This window comes from Moschus berezovskii, chromosome 6 (assembly GCF_049115385.1).
Source record: "Moschus berezovskii isolate FMDL1 chromosome 6, NW_MosBer_1.0, whole genome shotgun sequence".
Taxonomy (NCBI): domain Eukaryota; kingdom Metazoa; phylum Chordata; class Mammalia; order Artiodactyla; family Moschidae; genus Moschus; species Moschus berezovskii.
The window spans coordinates 14,213,197-14,231,141 of NC_142465.1; the positions used below are offsets into that span (position 1 = coordinate 14,213,197).

Sequence of the window (17,945 nt, forward strand, 5' to 3'; positions counted from 1 at the left end):
AACCAGAAACAGATCCATGTGTATAGTTTTTGGTATATAATGATGCAATAAATCAGAGGAAACCATAAAATATTTAATAAATAGAGCTGAAAATAAAGTCATCTTTACAGATTATAAACACTGCACTCCTATCTCATAGTAAGGACATAAATTTTAAAAATAAAAGTTTTACTTTTAATAGAAAATACAGGAGGAATATCTTTTAGAAACTGGGGTGAGATACCAGATATCTGAGGTGATATACCAAAAAAGCACTGATTATTTAAAAAATGATCAATATGAATATTTAAAAATTAACAATTGTAAGACATCTTAAAGATACAAAGTAGCAGAATATATTCACTATATATACCAGTAAAGAATTGAAAAGAATATACTAAATATATATGTATATATACATACATATATAAAAGCACAAACTAATAGGAAAATACATAACCCGATGTTTCACAGATAAAGAAACATACATCACCAACAATCAAAAGAAGGGATACTCAACAATTTAGTGATCAATTAAATGCAAATGATGACTGCAATGAGATCCCATTTTAGTATATGCAGTTGGTAAAAATTCAAATGTTTTATATGCCAAGGATTAGAGGTAATGTGAGTACACAGTTTCTATATTGCAGTTGGGGTATAAATTAGAGCAACCAAGTTTAAAAACTGGTATTATCTCTTAAAAAGTTAAGCATTTTATACCTTATGATCCGGAAATTATATATCTACATATATATCCATTAGAAGTCTTAATCATCTAATAAATACATGTATGTTAATAGCAGCACCAATGATCATAAGTGAAAAAGAGGAACGACTCACATCCTCACCATGAGAGAGTGAATACACATTCACACAGTGGACTATCACACAACAGTCAAAACAAGTGAATCACAGCAATACACACAAAAAAGCTTGAACTTAGCCCTATAAGACGGAGAAGGCAATGGCACCCCACTCCAGTACTCTTGCCTGGAAACTCCCATGGACGGAGGAGCCTGGTGGGCTGCAGTCCATGGGGTTGCTAAGAGTCAGACACGACTGAGCGACTTCACTTTCACTTTTCACTTTCATGCATTGGAGAAGGAAATGGCAACCCACTCCAGTGTTCTTGCCTGGAGAATCCCAGGGACGACGGAGCCTGGCGGGTTGCCATCTATGGGGTTGCACAGAGTCGGACACAACTGAAGCGACTTAGCAGCAGCAGCAGCCCTATAATATTATTCCCAGGAGAAGGGAATGGCAACCCACTCCAGTATTCTTGCCTGGAGAATTCCATGGACAGAAGAGCCTGGTAGGCTACAGTCCATGGATTTGCAAAGAGTTGGACATGACTGAGTGACTAACACTTTCAGTGGAGAAGAATATATTCCCAAAGATTTCATCAGCATGATACCTCTTTATAACATTTTAAACACATAAAATTAAAATAAATGTGCTTCAGAATTAAACACAAGCACTCAGACTATATAAAAATCAAGGAAATTATGCATACAAGACGCAGTGGTCAGTTTCCAGCCCTAAAGCTGATATGAAAGAAAAAAAGAAGGGAAAAAGAAGAGAGGGAGGAAGTTAGTAACTGCCTTGCATATATTTGAATTATAAGTGATACTAATTTCATTCCCTTTTCAGTGTGCAAATCACACTCAGGGATAACAGCAATCTTGTTAAAAACACCGATTTGTAACTTAACATTCATTTTAGATGGCTTGTACAAATGGATTTGTCTCCACATATGTTGGCAATATTGAAGCAAGGAAAGGTTAAATGGTTTGTTCACTGAGAAAAAAAATATCATCATTGGTGCCAAAAATAGAAGTTCTGATTTGCAGTCCTATGATCTCAACAGAAGACAGAAATGTTCACTTTATCTGACTGATATAAAACACAACTTCTCTGAAGACTCTATTATTTTGAACTACTGTGTAAGTATTACATGTAATTACAAGTTTTTGGAAATACGTACTGTTTATTTTATCATTGGTAGCAGCAAAAAGAAAGGATGGAGCTGAGTGTTTACCCAGCAGTGACGCTAACAGCCTTCAGAGTTGTTACGGATGCTTTGTGAGGGTCTGGTCAGATGTCTGTAAGATCAATGACCCTTTAGTGCGATTATAGTCTAAAATGGTCCCTATTACACAGACCCTGTTCTTGCCACCAGAAAGTAACATGCTGATGCTATAAACACTCTTCACGTTGTTTAAAATGTGTCTTCTCTCTGAAAAAGCTGCAGGAATAGAACTGTAACTGTAGTTTACAAATTCTGTTTCTCATTGCTTTTGCAATTTCCTGTGATAAAATGATATTAATAGATTAGGTTCTCAAAAAAAATGCAAACAAATGAGGACACATGTTATTATTTTTATCAGTTTAAAAAGCTTCATGGTATCTGTCTTTCCCATATCTTATTGATACAGAGTCTCACATAGTCTCATATTCCTACCATCCATACATGCTCAACTTTACCTAATTCCATATAATCTACACCAAGGAAAACATGAATTACTTGCTACATAACTATGTATGGATTGATAGAATTGGAGGGACCTTAAGTCAGATGAACTAGTCATGTAGTATTTCTCAACTGATATAATCACCCTTTATTAGGAGTTTTCTTCATTTTTTGAGGAGTGAGGTGGGAGGACATATCATGAACCCTTTTGAGAGTCTAATGAAGTATATGGTGTTATCCCAAGAAAAACAGATGTGTAAATGTTCATGCAATTGTTTTGCCTTTAACACTGAATCACTTCACAAACGATAATATGACTTATTTTTGGAAAAATTAATCATTTCCTGGAAAATACAATAATTCCAAATTAAACAATTCATATAAAATAGGAAAAATTTGTGTCTACTTAAAGTATGCTTCAATAAGAAGGCTGCTTTGTTTGTTCAGAAAAAGTGAAAATTTGGACTGATCTTTTACAAATATTTAGGTCATTTTTAATTTCCGATCCATTAGTGTCTGTTCTCATAGCAGCAAGTACTCAAAGCTGCAGTTCAGATCAGTTTCAACCACAGTGGGTTAAATTCTTCATCAGGGCAGAGTAGGACTTCTGTTGACACCTGAGCTTTCTCTAACACACTTCAGGTTGAATCAGGTTCTAGCAAAGCCTTTATCCTCAGGTCAAATGATGTTATTTTTGGAAAGGCTGGCATCAGCAAGGAGGCCTCTGTCAGCAAAGAATGACATTTGAATCCTTTTTTAATTTAAATCATCTAAGCAGAAGTAACCTTTAAAAGAGTTTTGCAGGCTTTCCAGTTGTTGCAGATCTTCCCTGTGGATACACTGACAAGGCTTTCTGCTTTAAACTCCCTTCCCCTCACAGATACCCTTTTAGCACTGGAAACGTCACCAATTTTCAGCTCTAAATCTCTCCTACCAAAATGGCAGCTGTTTCCAACAGTAACCACAATAAGATCAGCAAACCTGGAATCTAGGGACTACAGCCTCCTTCTTATGCCCTAATATCGCTACAAGAAAATCCAGCCATGAATGAGTATCTCTTGTCAAACTTTGCTAAGATATAGCAATCCTTTACTTAGAAAAATAAACACTGAAATTTCTGACCCAAGTTCAACCAAGCATATTAACACTTATCTTCTGGAAAGCCAATAATCTTTTGTCAAATAAAAAGAAAACATTTTGCTCCATTCCTAAATAAAAACTTGAAAATATACATTCCAGGCTAGAGCTGTGAAATTACTGGACCACTTTCCACAGAGCAGGGAAGGCGAGGCATCTTTTAGGATAATTATCGGAGTCTGAGACCCTGATTTACCCTGATGTTAAAAGAAGTAAGTCTCTGAATAAAGTGGGAATGCCTGTCTTCACCAGAGCAAGAAAGCTGGATGCTGGACCCAGAAATTGCATATGTACTCCACATGAGCTCACGGTATCAAAGAGTTTTCTTCCATTAGAAATTCTGCTTGACAAAGAAGCTTTGCACTGTTGGAACAACTGGCCTTGAAAATACTCACGGGGTATATAACACACACACACACACACATTAGGGTATCAGCATTCATGAGACAGATAAAAATCAGAACTTCACTGAAACAATCTTAGTTTTCACCCAACTGCATGCCAAATGGAAACATACAGCTATTACTTTCACCATAACTGGCTACAAAATATTAGCAAAATGTCAAAGTTCAGAATTAGGTGAAGTGAACAGACACACTTAATTTTTTTTTTTTTTTTCTGAGCAACCCACCAGTTCAAACATTTCTAGAGTACATGATTTGATCAAGCTTTTCCCAATTATTTAATGGTTTCTTTTTTATTGGAAATGTGTCAAGATACACTGGGAAAAATAGAAGTCTTAGTTAAAATTTCACTTTTTAAAAGCAGAGCTTTTTCTGTAAAAAAAAATGAAAAATTCTATAATATGTAACGTACTTTCAAGATGCTCAGAAATAAGCTTCCTTGACTTCATGCTCTCATTGGCAGGAAACTTATCACAAAAGAAAGTTTGACTTTTGTGCCTCATCATATTTAGCAAAGCAAACAAAATCAAAGGGAATGTAAAAGCGACCAAGCCTTCTTCTCTTTGTCATCTGCCAACTTATGCTAAGTTCAATACAAACAAAAGATATGCATAAACATAATTTCAGATACATTTTTGTTAATTCTGATGACTGTAATGCTATTCAAGATGCCATTATATAACAAGAATGATAAATTTATACAATGAATCCATGCCACTCTATTCATATTTGAAGTAAAACTTTAAAAACATATTTTGCCATAAAGTTTTTGCCAATAAAAGGAAAGAAATAAAAATATAGTTTTTCTTCATCTACAACATGAAACCTATATATGGTGTGTATTAGTCATTCAGCTGTGTCCAGCTCTTTACAACAGCATGGTCTGTGGCTTGCCAGGCTCCTCAGTCCATAGGATTTTCCAGGCAAGAATACTGGAGAGGGTTGCCATTCCCTTCTCCAGGGGATCTTCCTGACCCAGGGATCAAAACTGGGTCTCCTGAACTGCAGGCAGATTCTTTACCATCTGAGCCACCAGGGTCTATATGTTACATTAAGTTAAAAACTCTTGTTCTAAAGTAACCTGAAATATGACCAAATAACCCCTGTTGTCATTAACTTCTCATCATATGGCAAGGTTTCCAGATTCCTTACTATATTTGTTTATTCTAACACTACTAGACTGTCAACATTTTACTTAAAATGTGGATCCTCCTCCTAAGAAAAAAATTCTACATTTATTTGGATGATTGATAACTATAGAACTATTATTCTCTATATTTGTAACTAATGTTTCTATTAAAACATATTAAATTTTTGCATTATCACTAAAACCACTAAACTTTTCACCAAAATAGGCACCATTTCCTAACTACTTCCTCTTTTAGCTAGGTATATTAGTCAAGGTATTCTGGAGTTTTTTTTAATCTTATTTGATCTAATCCTCCGAACAGTCTTAGGAAGTTACCTTATTTTATGTAAAAAAAAAAAAAAAAAGGAGATCAGTCCTGGGTGTTCATTGGAAGGACTGATGCTAAAGCTGAAACTCCAATACTTTGGCCACCTCATGCAAAGAGTTGACTCCCTGGAAAAGACTCTGATGCTGGGAGGGATTCAGGGCAGGAGGAGACGGGGACGACAGAGAGAGAGATGGCTGGATGGCATCACCGACTCGATGGACGTGAGTTTGAGTGAACTCCGGGAGTTGGTGATGGACAGGGAGGCCTGGCGTGCTGTGATTCACGGGGTCGCAAAGAGCTGGACACGGCTGAGCGACTGAACTGAACTGAACTGAAACAAAACCAAGATCACAGAGTTTAAGTAACTTGCCCAAGATCACAAGGTTAAGTGGCCAAGCCAGGATTTGAATCCAGGTGTCTGAATGCATTGTCAGTGTTCTTTCTGACTCCCGTAATGTTCTTCTGTCTTTCCATTACAGTACATTTTGCCATGAGTAACGTCAGCCAGCCTCCCTGCCTGCCTTCCTTCCTCCATTCCTCTCACTCTCCCTTGCTCCAACTCTTCTTTCTCCTTCTGTGTATCCTTGTTTCGCCTCATCTTGACACTACTGATTTGAGGATATGTTTCCTTAAGATAATTAGAAATCTATATGCTATTATATGACCAATCATTAGCCTTCTCATAAAGGTAATTACGTTTGCTGTTTGTGTTTTCATCCACACAGTAAATTAAGACAAACAAAAGAGCATCAAGAACAAGCACTTGTGTCATAATGCTATGACCCATATGATCGTGGGATTAGGATGCAATGGCTCAATGTGTTTTAATACATGGCAGTGGGGACAATGAATATGTTTATTAGCCTCCTGGGTTTTCTTAGATCTAGTCTACAGAAGCTGCCATTTCTCTCCCCAATTGTTATCTATTTCATGACTTACCAAAACACTATACCTAGTAATAACCTGGGACTCTACTCTGATAATAATAGCATTCACAGGTTTTGTAATTATTGGCTGCCAGACTGTACTAGGCGGTTGTACATGTTTGATCTCTAATTATCAGAATGACCTCAAAGCTGATGGTACTACTCCCCCTATTAAAAACTGACAAAACTTTACGGAGGTCAAAAATAAGTAGCTAAGTTGGGATTCAAACACTGGGGGACATTACTACAACCCGGCTCTCATGATTTTGCTGCTCCTTCTGATCAGACAAAATATCTCGTAGTGACATTTTCCCCCACATATTACTGGTGGGAGAATTGCAGGGATAATTCCCAAACTACACATAGCTCCAGGGAAAAATCTTACTGGAGACTAAAGGTACTTGAATAGCAGACCAATACATTGTAACTATTTCTTTTATGTTGATTATACGTTTAAGTCTATAAAACAAAGAAATTCCTTCATAAAGAAATGGTGTGGGAGTTAGACGGGGTGGGAGGTGGTGCTGGAAGGTTAGTAAGCTCCATCCTAAGGAAGAAAAAAAAAATAGAGTGTAAGAGCAAATGGGAGCTAGAAGCAAACAAAATATGACCAAATGTATGAGACACCTAATGTGCATTGGTCCTTATATCAGATACCAATTTTACATAGTTTTAAAACGATTTATCACTGCTTACTAAACATACAACCTAACTTTTAAAAATTAACTTTTATAGCAGTGAAAAGGCTGGTAAATGCTTGTAACCTTTCGTCAAGGTAAATTTGGCTTTGTAACCATTTTAGTATCAATCAGGATAGCTGGGTATTCCTGTGGTATGATAACCCCAACGTCTTGGGGGCTTAGAGTAGAAAAGACTTATTTTTTTGCTGAGCCGATATGTTCATTAAGAGTTGGCTAAATCCTGTACTTCTCATTTTCTCACTCTGTAATCCAAGATGATCATTTTTCACACACAGCAGCACTTTGCTGTGGTTCAGTCACTAAGCTGTGTCCGACTCGATGCAACCCCACGAACTGCAGCACATCACGTTTCCCTGTCCTTCACTATCTCCCAGAGTTTGCTCAAACTCATGTTCATTAGGTCACATTGAAAAGGGAAGGGAACATAGCAAATACTGCACTGACTCAAAGGCTTCCATAAGGAAATGGCACACATAGCTTCTACTCGCATTTACTTAGCCAAAGTGGTTCCCATAACCCCATGGAGCTTAAAGGAAGCTGGGGAAGTCCAACTGCAACATGTGCTAAGAAGGACAAGAGAACTACAATGTTTTTCAATGATCCACCATCACAGAACGATAGCGTCTATATAGAGTCAGTTTTATTTTCTTGTTCTATAGTTCTACTACATTAGAAGTTACTAACACATACCATCTGGTGATTGCCCAAGGAAGGCAGTCTTTGCTGACTATGGCATTCAGTTCTGTATATTTGGTGCAAATAAGCAAGTGACAGGCATAGTAGTGGGAGTGAGTGCTCACCACAGTCTGCATACACCAGGTCAATAAGCACATGACTCTGAAGAGCAGGAAGCCTAAACGCCTTAAAACTTGGAAGATAATGGTAGCAAAGAGATGGCTAATTCTGTTTTTTTTTTTAAATCATTTTAGTTTCAGAAGGAAATTTCTGGTATTCTGTTGCAGAAATTGGATGTCCTCTTAAAATATGACCATTCCTGTACTATTGATTTCTTACTCTGAGGCACGAAGAATACAAAGTGTTGGGGGAAAGCCCATATCTTGCCAACTGAGCTATTCAAACTGCATTTCAATTATCTTAGGAATTCTCTTATCAAGAAATCAACATTTAATAATTCTTTTATTTCAATCCTTATTTTTCCCTATATTTTAATTTATAAGCTTGGATCACTCAAGTTAATTAACACAGGGATAACCTAAACCTTGAGAAAGCCACTTAAAGTCACAGAAATAGTTTTTGCTGGGAATATAAGGAGAATAAATTTATAAATTTCACCTCTTATTCTAACCTTGGTATGAACTTTCTTTGTGAGCCAATGCCTTTCACTTTGAAAAAGCAGCATCACCCGTCACTCCATTATTCTGTCATGTACTCCAAAATTACTTGTCCTGAATAGGTACAAGTAAATTATTAATCAGTCCTTTTAAAATCACTGAGCAAAAACACACAATCAAGATAAGTATTGCCAACCACTATCTGTATTCTATGAATAAAGCTCTGCATGGACTGTCATTCAAGTGTAACTCATTTATTAACAGATCAGTGCTTTATTTGTTGTATATATAGATGGTCTTATTTCAGTACTGATTGCAACAACATCTTTTCAGTCTTTTTTTACAGACTAAATAAAATTAGTTAAGTAGAGAAAACATGTAATCTTTTTTAATTATCCATTTTAATTTAAAAAATAAATTTCATTAAATTATTCTCCCCATATATTGCTGCACATATGCCAGAAGCTGACTCAGTGGCTTTATCTGAATGTAAAGCAAAATATGGGATTGCCTCAACATAACATAATAATTACTATTAACACTTTTGTATGGGAAAAAAAAACCTACAAAAAACTGCAATAGGTTGTTCTGCTTTCTTTTTAAGCATAATTTGGGTTTTACAGTCTTGTTGGCAATGGTATGACCTGTACCTATTTTTGTTTCAGTGAATGCAACTAAGAATGATCCCTCAGACTTCCCTGGTGGCACAACAGACAGGAATCCACCTGCCAGTGCAAGAGGCATGAGTTCGATCCCTGGTCCAGGAAAATCCACATACCGCAGGCAATTAAGCCCATGTACCACAGCTACTGAGCCCACACGAGAACCCGCAAGCCACAACCACTGAAGCCTAGAGTCTGTGCTCCACAATGAGGAGCCAGCACAATGAGAAGCCTGTCTACCAAAATAAAGAGTGGCTCCCACTCACTGCAACTAGAGAAAACCTGCACACAGCAACAAAAACCCAACACAACCAATAAATAAATACTTTTTTAAAAAGAATGATGCCCTATAGCCCTAGTTCTTTTCTCCTCCTGTGATGACAAATTTATAACCTTCACACTGGAAAGTATTACCTGGCAAATATTTCTGAAAACTCAAATAATTTAATCAGAGGGACTCTCAGTATTGTTCCTATTATGAATAAGAAACCCACACTTCAGTGGTTTCACTCCAGCATAACAGTCAATACTGAAGAGACCAGGAGTAAAATTAAAGCTAATTCTCAGGTAGTCAGCATCTCACATCATACTTCTTAGTTGTACTTTTCTAAATTCCACTGGCTTGTGGATTTACCTATCCATCAACATGCGTTCATATCTTATAGTTTACTGAAGAACTTTCACTAGATGAGGTCATGATGTTATTCTATGATTCAGAATTGTTGTATACACATTGGCTACTTTTATCATTACTTCCTCTGGGTTAACATAAAAGTACAATAAGGATAATAAAAATTCCAAACTTAAACATAAACAACACCAAGGAACTACTATGAAATGTTAGCTGAGATGAGGGGACCAAACCAATGTTTATATAACATGTATTGCCTTTAAAATTATTGCTAAGGACAGTATTGTGAATATAAATTAATTTTATTAGTGAAATTTATAAAATATCTTTCTTCTCCTTTCTAAAACTTCTGAACTGCTTATACATCAGTTATAAATTCCAACGACCACTAACAATAGCGTACTTTACCACAGAGTTTGTAAGATGTATTTATAATATCTATACAATGGCTCCATATTTCTTTACATTTTTCTTTCTTCTACTCGAATCTTCTCTTTCCTTATCAAACTCTTTAAAGAAAAAGGCCTGTTTGTTTATTTTAACAGGTATCTACACTGCATTTACATCTCGAGCATCATGATGCTTCTCCCCTAAGCTTCAGACACCAGACATCTCTAGGTGGATTTCTGAAAAGAATCATCAGTCTGCTATATCCAGAACAGAGGGCTTGTATAGTCTACTCCAAACCTCGTCCACCCCTGAGGATTCCCATCTCGTTACATCACATTGATCCAATTGTTCAGGTCCAAATGTAAGAATCCATCGAGACTTCTCTCATTCATATACTCTGTATGTCAATTCCTACTGTCTTTATTCTCAAAACCATATATATTAAATCTGACAACTCCCTACAACTTGCACTGTCGCCACCTTCATCCAGGCTGCCATCATCTCATCTCCTGAACTACTCATTACCTTATTACTTATCTCTTTGTTTCTACTCTTGCACGGACCCATGTATTCTCAGCAGTCAGAAAAACATCTATAAAAAGCTGAGCAGGTGAGGTCAAAATGCTCCAAGGGCTTCCTATCATGCTTAGGATAGAATCCAGTATTCTCACCACGGCCTGTGAGGCCTTGTGTTTCCTGCTCTCTAGCTGCCTCTAGGAAGCCTACCTTCCTTATTTCACTGAAGGCATAACCGGCTTTCGGACTGTTGCTTCCATGGATTAAGATAATTCTTGTCTCTGGGTTTTTTCACTTGTGGTTTGCTCTGCCTGGAACACTATCCCCTCCAATACCTGTATGATTTGTTCTGTGATTTCAATTAAGTTATTTGCTGACCACTCTAATTGAAGAGAGTCCTACCTATACTCCCCTAATCCTGCTTCATTTCTCTCCATAGTGTCATTTTCTGACATTGTATTATATATTTAATAATCACCATTTTCTCACTGGAATTTAAGTTCCATAAAAACAGAGACTTTACATGGATCACAAGCCAAATTCCCAGTGAGCAGAGAGATACATTTAATGGATATTATTCTTTACTTAATTCTGTAGAAAGTAGAAAGGGAACGGAATAAAATGAAAAGTCAGCCACCAAATCCCAGGGGAGTAGCACTCTGTGAAGGAAGAAAAGAGTGTATATGGGATGCAGCCTTAGTCTACAGAGTGACTGCGGGAGGACCATGGGGTTTCTACGTATCTTATACCATTCCCAATGAGCAGTGGATGACCGAGAATTCATACACTTGGAGAAATTTTCTTTCACTCTTTGGTCAAATTCACCGATTAAAACTCAGAATTATGACTACTTCCTTAAGCTGCATTCACTGTAAACACAAACTAAGTAGTTAACAACCTCACATAGTAAAGATCTAGCACAAGCACCATCTAAATCAAATCCTAGGAAAATTCAAATATTAACCTCATGGGTAGGCATGACTTCAATATGCAGTGAGAGAGGTTTTGTGAATCTTAATATTAGTCACTTCAGGCTTTATACTTAGTGACAGCTCAGAAACTACTGCTGTTCAGGCAGAGAACATGCATTAACCACAAGTACAGTCGCAAAGTGGAAGGCTGAGGACTTCCCTCATGGTACAGTGGACTGAAGCCTGCACTCTCCAGGGCCCTGAGTCCACGGGCGTGAGGACAGAAGCCTGCACTCTCCAGGGACCTGAGTCCACGGGCATGAGACTGAAACCTGCACTCTCCAGGGCCCTGAGTCCAAGGGCCTGGAGGACTGAAGCCTGCACTCTCGAGGGCCCTGAGTCCACGGGCCGGAGGAATGAAGCCTGCACTCTCCAGGGCCCTGAGTCCACGGGCGTGAGGACTGAAGCCTGCACTCTCCAGGGCCCTGAGTCCACGGACCGGAGGACTGAAGCCTGCACTCTCCAGGGCCCTGTGTCCATGGGCGTGAGGACTGAAGCCTGCACTCTCCAGGGCCCTGAGTCCACGGGCCGTGAGGACTGAAGCCTGCACTCTCTAGGGCCCTGAGTCCACGGGCCGGAGGACTGAAACCTGCACTCTCCAGGGCCCTGAGTCCATGGGCGTGAGGACTGAAGCCTGCACTCTCCAGGGCCCTGAGTCCACGGGCCGTGAGGACTGAAGCCTGCACTCTCCAGGGCCCTGAGTCCACGGACCGGAGGACTGAAGCCTGCACTCTCCAGGGCCCTGAGTCCACGGGCGTGAGACTGAAGCCTGCACTCTCGAGGGCCCTGAGTCCACGGGCGTGAGACTGAAGCCTGCACTCTCCAGGGCCCTGAGTCCACGGGCCGGAGGACTGAAGCCTGCACTCTCGAGGGCCCTGAGTCCACGGGCGTGAGACTGAAGCCTGCACTCTCCAGGGCCCTGAGTCCACGGGCGTGAGACTGAAGCCTGCACTCTCCAGGGCCCTGAGTCCACGGGCCAGAGGACTGAAGCCTGCACTCTCCAGGGCCCTGAGTCCACGGGCGTGAGACTGAAGCCTGCACTCTCCAGGGCCCTGAGTCCACGGGCGTGAGGACTGAAGCCTGCACTCTCCAGGGCCCTGAGTCCACGGGCGTGAGACTGAAGCCTGCACTCTCCAGGGCCCTGAGTCCACGGGCGTGAGACTGAAGCCTGCACTCTCCAGGGCCCTGTGAGGACTGAAGCCTGCACTCTCCAGGGCCCGTGAGCCACAACTCGTGAACCTTGTGCCACAGCTGCCGAAGCCCACACACCCAAGAGGCAGCAGGTCACAACTACTGAGCCCTTGTCTGCAACAACCGAAGCCAGCACCCTCAGAACTTGTTTTTCTCAACGAGAGAAGTCACTGCAGACAAGAGAAGCCTGCAAACCACAGCTAGAGAGTAGAGCCCGCTCTCCACAACTAGAGAAAGTCCAGCAGCAACTAAGACTCAGTGCAGACAAAAATAAATATGTAAATAATAAATAAATAAATATAGCAATGTGTTTATGCCAAAAAAAATTTTTTTTAAAAAAGAGGAAGGTTGATAGAAGCATCTCTGAGAAATGCATGCCCTCTGCTACACAGACCCTCTTGGCAGCCATTGGGTTCAACTGACTTTGGAAAGGATGACAATATGTAATTTACTAATTGAGGACTTTGGGCAGGACAAATAATGCTAGATATATGCACTTAAGGTGCTAATTAAATGCGGAAGAGGTGATGGGCTTACTGAATAAAGAGTTGTAGAGTATATACCTTATATGAACTATCTTATAACCAGTGAAATTCATGAATTAACTAGTCAATTCCACCACAAATTAATAAAAAATTCAAACAGTCATTTTAAACACACTTACTCTACCTCAGGCTTTTTGAAACCATAACAGGAAAGCATTACAAAGATTTGTTGACGAGCATATCAGCCTGTTCCCATTACTGCACTAGACAGTAATTTTTGCATAACTTTAGCCAGTAGCGAGTTATTCTTTCAGATTTACCTGAGAAAGATTTGAGCGTTCTTTTAAGAAAAGCTCAGTCCCCATTAATGATGACTACTTCTACCTGAATTTCCAGATGACTTCAAGTGACTACTAAAAAGTTTAGACTATGTGTCAGAGTCACCCACTGAAGCAGTCATTTCATGGGTACCATAAGCTCAACATTTGGTTTTACATGAATGCATAAATCCTAACTGATTCTAATTTTGGAATTTAGGAGACTAAATTATATTTTATCATCTGTCTAAGAAGTTAAAAACAGAAAACTTAAGATGCAGTTCCATTCTTAACTAGTTCAACGGTTTGTGTGGAAAAGACATGCTTTCTATTCAGAAGGCATAGAGCAGAATATAGTTATAGAAATATTAGTCCCATACCTCTCGAATAGCAGTACAAAACTCACTCTGAAGCACTTTTTTGAGGGATTGTAGCTTGTGCACTGGTACTTCCCCAGATTCCTGTAGTTTTTCCAGTAATTCAATTGCTCTGGCAACATCTGAATGAAAAAAAAAAAAATCAAAATGGAGAGACATGGAGTAAACTATATCTTATCAAAAAGTACCATTACTCCAATCAAACAGTGACAATGAAATGTAAGCAGAATTCACTGCGAAACCAGAATTTACAATTCGCAGTTTTTTGATCTCATCTTTTGGTAAAAGGTCATTTAAATCTGTTCCACACTATTTGTCACATAATACACCTTCCTTAATGGTATTTCTCAAATGTTATTTCTGTTACACAAGTTAGTCTGAATATTCTTTCAAAAAAGAAGAGCAGGAAGCAGGTCTTTTGTATATTCAGATATCTCAATAATGAAATGAGTTCTGTCAATTTTACCTCTTAGAGGCTTTTTTTCAGTTTTTCTTTTCTCATTCCACATTTAGCAAACCTGCATTTTTACATTTATTAGTATGATGATCTGATACATGTCCATCTTCTCTACTTGTCTATAATCTCCTTGAGGGTAAGAATTTAATTGGGCTTATTCACCACTGCATCCTCAGAGTCTGGTATAAAACAATAAATAAATACTTGATATCGTATTTATGAATGAATGAACGGGCTCTCTCCATTTTACTGCCATTGCATTATTACAGACCCTCAACATCATCTCTCCTCTGTCCAACGGGAATCATTTATTGTCCTCCAGCCACTTCATATGATCCATAAAGTTATCTTCTGAAAATAAAAATCTGATCATGTACCCACCTAGCCATCTCTTAGCACCAAAAGAGTTTTTCAACAACAATTAGCTTAAATGCTTTTCTTTCACCTGATGATACATATCAAGAAACACAGTCGTTTATAACCATAGCTTTAAAATTCCCAGGACGGTTTTGTACCATCAAGAGAAAATGATAAGATGAAGCCCATTTTAAAAATATTTACAGTGATCTCTTCTATCTCTGTTGCTGTGGCCAATAACTCACTGAAAAGACACTGAGACATTACATACAGAGATTTTCAATTTCTACATGATTAACTCCAGGAAGTATCCCATATCCCTGCCACCAGATTATTAATTAATTAACTAATTAATTCATCCATCCATCCCTTTGTAAACTTGGCACTAAGAATGATAAGAAGAATAAGATGCTTCTTTTCTGAACACACAATCAGATGAAGGAAAAAAACGTAACATTATCAGTTCAGTTCAGTCACTCAGTCGTGTCCAACTCTTTGCGACTCCATGAACCGCAGTACGCCAGTCCTCCCTGTCCATCACCAACTCCCAGAGTCCACCCAAACCCATGTCCATTGAGTCAGTGATGCCATCCAGCCATCTCATCCCCTGTCGTCCCCTTCTCCTTCTGCCCTCAATCTTTCCCAGCATCAGGGTCTTTCAAATGAGTCAACTCTTCACATCAGGTGGCCAAAGTATTGGAGTTTCAGCTTCAGCATCAGTCCGTCCAATGAACACCCAGGACTGATCTCCTTTAGGATGGACTGGTTGGATCTCCCTGCAGTCCAAGGGACTCTCAAGAGTCTTCTCCAACACCACAGTTCAAAAGCATCAATTCTCCTGTGCTCAGCTTTCTTTATAGTCCAACTGTCACATCCGTACATGACCATTGGAAAAACCATAGCCATAAAAGTACAGTCACCCAAAGTAAGACTGAAAGTGAAAGCTGCTCAGTTGTGTCTGACCCTCTGCCACCCCATGGACTATAGAGTCCATGGAACTGTCTAGGCCAGAAAACTGGAGTGTGTAGCCTTTCCCTTCTCCAGGGGATCTTCCAAACCCAGGGACTGAACCCAAGTCTCCCACATTGCAGGCATATTCTTTACCAGCTGAGCCACAAGGGAAGCCCAAGAATACTGGAGTGGGTAGCCTATTCTTTCTCCAGCGGAGTTACCGACCTAGGAATCGAACTGGGGTCTCCTGCATTGCAGGCAGATTCTTTATCAACTGAGCTATCAGGGGAAGCACTGCTACCACTTAAAAATTCAGGTGGGGTTGGCATAGATTTATGTATTTAACCAAAGACAAGAACCAAAAAGTAACTAATGGAGACTTTCCCTTCAAATATTGCCAATTGCAGCTCAAGGAAGCACAAATCATGAAATCAGTAAGACACTGTCAGTTTCAAAAATCTGTCTTTTTGTACATTAACTGAAAGTCAACATAGTCCAACATAGTCAGTTGGACAAAACCAGTCGCATCCACAATCAATAAGATACCAAGCTAAGAACTGTATGCACTTCTAACTACATGAAAGACTCTATCTAAATTCCAATAGGTACTTGGAACTCCCAACATATTTAAAACTGTGCTTGTTATATTTTTTCCTGAAAGTAGCTCTTCTCTTCTTACATCCCGTATTTCCATTAATAGCATCTCCACCCAGCCTGTCTTCCAAGCTAGACCATGGCATCATCTTTTACATTCACCCCCACATGTAATTAGTCAGCAAGTGCTATAGGTTCAATCTCAAAATGCCTATTGAATGGAAACCCTGTGCTTTATTGCTTTAGGGAAGCCTTTATTATTTTCCACCTAGGGACTGGAATATCTCCTAATGTTCTTTAAATGGCTTTTCTTTTTAAGTCCACTCTCCACCTTGCTCGTAGAGTGATAAACCTCATTATTATACTCCCCTGCATAAAAGCTATTTCTGGCTTCCTGTTGCACAGGGTGAAGTTCAGACCATTTAGGAATACATACAAAGCCCTTAACAATCAACCTCTTCTGACTCATCTCTAAAAACCTCCTCCTGACGAACCTATATATTGACCATTCCAAGTTTTTTCTATTCTAGAATACAACACAGAACACCATGTCTCTGTGATTTGGCACATACCATCCCCTGTTCCTGGAATGCAATAACTGATTCATCCAGTAGTGCCAGGCATGAGAGACACTGGTAATAGAGACCACTGGCTGCTCTTGCTTTCATGGCATTCACAGGTCTGAAGGATCACAGGCACCTAATAAAGGGGGCATGAGCTATAAAAGCAGCTCTATACGCCAGCACACGGATGTCCAACCAGGACATGTGTCATCATCCAGGAGGTCAGTGAGGAGTTCTTTGTGAAAATAACAGCTAAGCGGAGCCCTAGGTAGGAGGTACAGATGAGGAAAAGGAGAAAAAAGTTCCAGGCAAACAAACACAGACTACTGAAGTTTTATCAAGAGAGCGTGGGGCATTCAAAGAACTGAGAGTTTAATATGTTCAAAGTTGAAACCAGGTCAAGAGTATCAAGAAATGCAGTAGAGAGAAATCACGTCATGGAGGGTGTGACAGGTCATGTAGGGAAGACTTGGCCTAGATAGCCTCTCCTTAGACATGTCGTCCCTGACTCTACAAGGCAGATTTAGTTGCTATCATATTGGTTTTCCCACAGTCCTTTGTTCACTTATCCATTGCAATAATTACTACTTTCTGCTTTAGCTCTTTTTGTATGTATGTCTCCCTCCTTCACCCTGCAAATACATAAGATTTTGAGAGGTGAGGAGCAGTGTATTATTTATCATCGTAGCCATAGTTCAATGAAGAGTCCTTGACAAATAGTGGGTGTTCATTTTTGTTGAATGAATGATAGATTAGTTGATGAGACTAGAAAAGAAGGGGTTCGAGGCCTATGTCTAGGTGGACATATAACTAACTTCTCATGAGAATAAGCCTCCAGATCACTATCAACTTTCGTCAAGACTGGGTTTGGTCTGATGTGCAGGAAGGATGAAAGCCTGAATGTGTAGGCTAAAGGGTATCAAGTGACTGAATTGGAAGTTCGGAAAGCTGAAAATGACTATTCAGGAGCTCTTATCTTGTGCTGCACTTTAAAACTACCTGGGGTACATTTACAAATTATTTATTTTCCCCTCAATCTCATTGAGACATAGTTGACATAGAACATTGTGTTAGTTTAAGTGTAGAACTTAATTATTTGACATATGTATATTGC

General features: G+C 39.3%; 1 protein-coding gene across 2 annotated transcripts in view; it reads right to left on the reverse strand.

Annotated features, from left to right (window-relative positions):
* Window positions 1–17,945, reverse strand: part of LIN7A (lin-7 cell polarity scaffold A) — a 161,352-nt gene that overhangs the window by 93,473 nt on the left and 49,934 nt on the right. The window contains exon 2 of one of the 2 annotated variants that reach the window (XM_055395772.2): window positions 13,913–14,031. The exons of the other annotated variant lie outside the window; for it this stretch is intronic. Coding sequence (XP_055251747.1) covers window positions 13,913–14,031 — 119 coding nt within the window. The remainder of the gene's footprint in view (window positions 1–13,912; window positions 14,032–17,945) is intronic. 2 annotated transcript variants of the gene reach the window in all.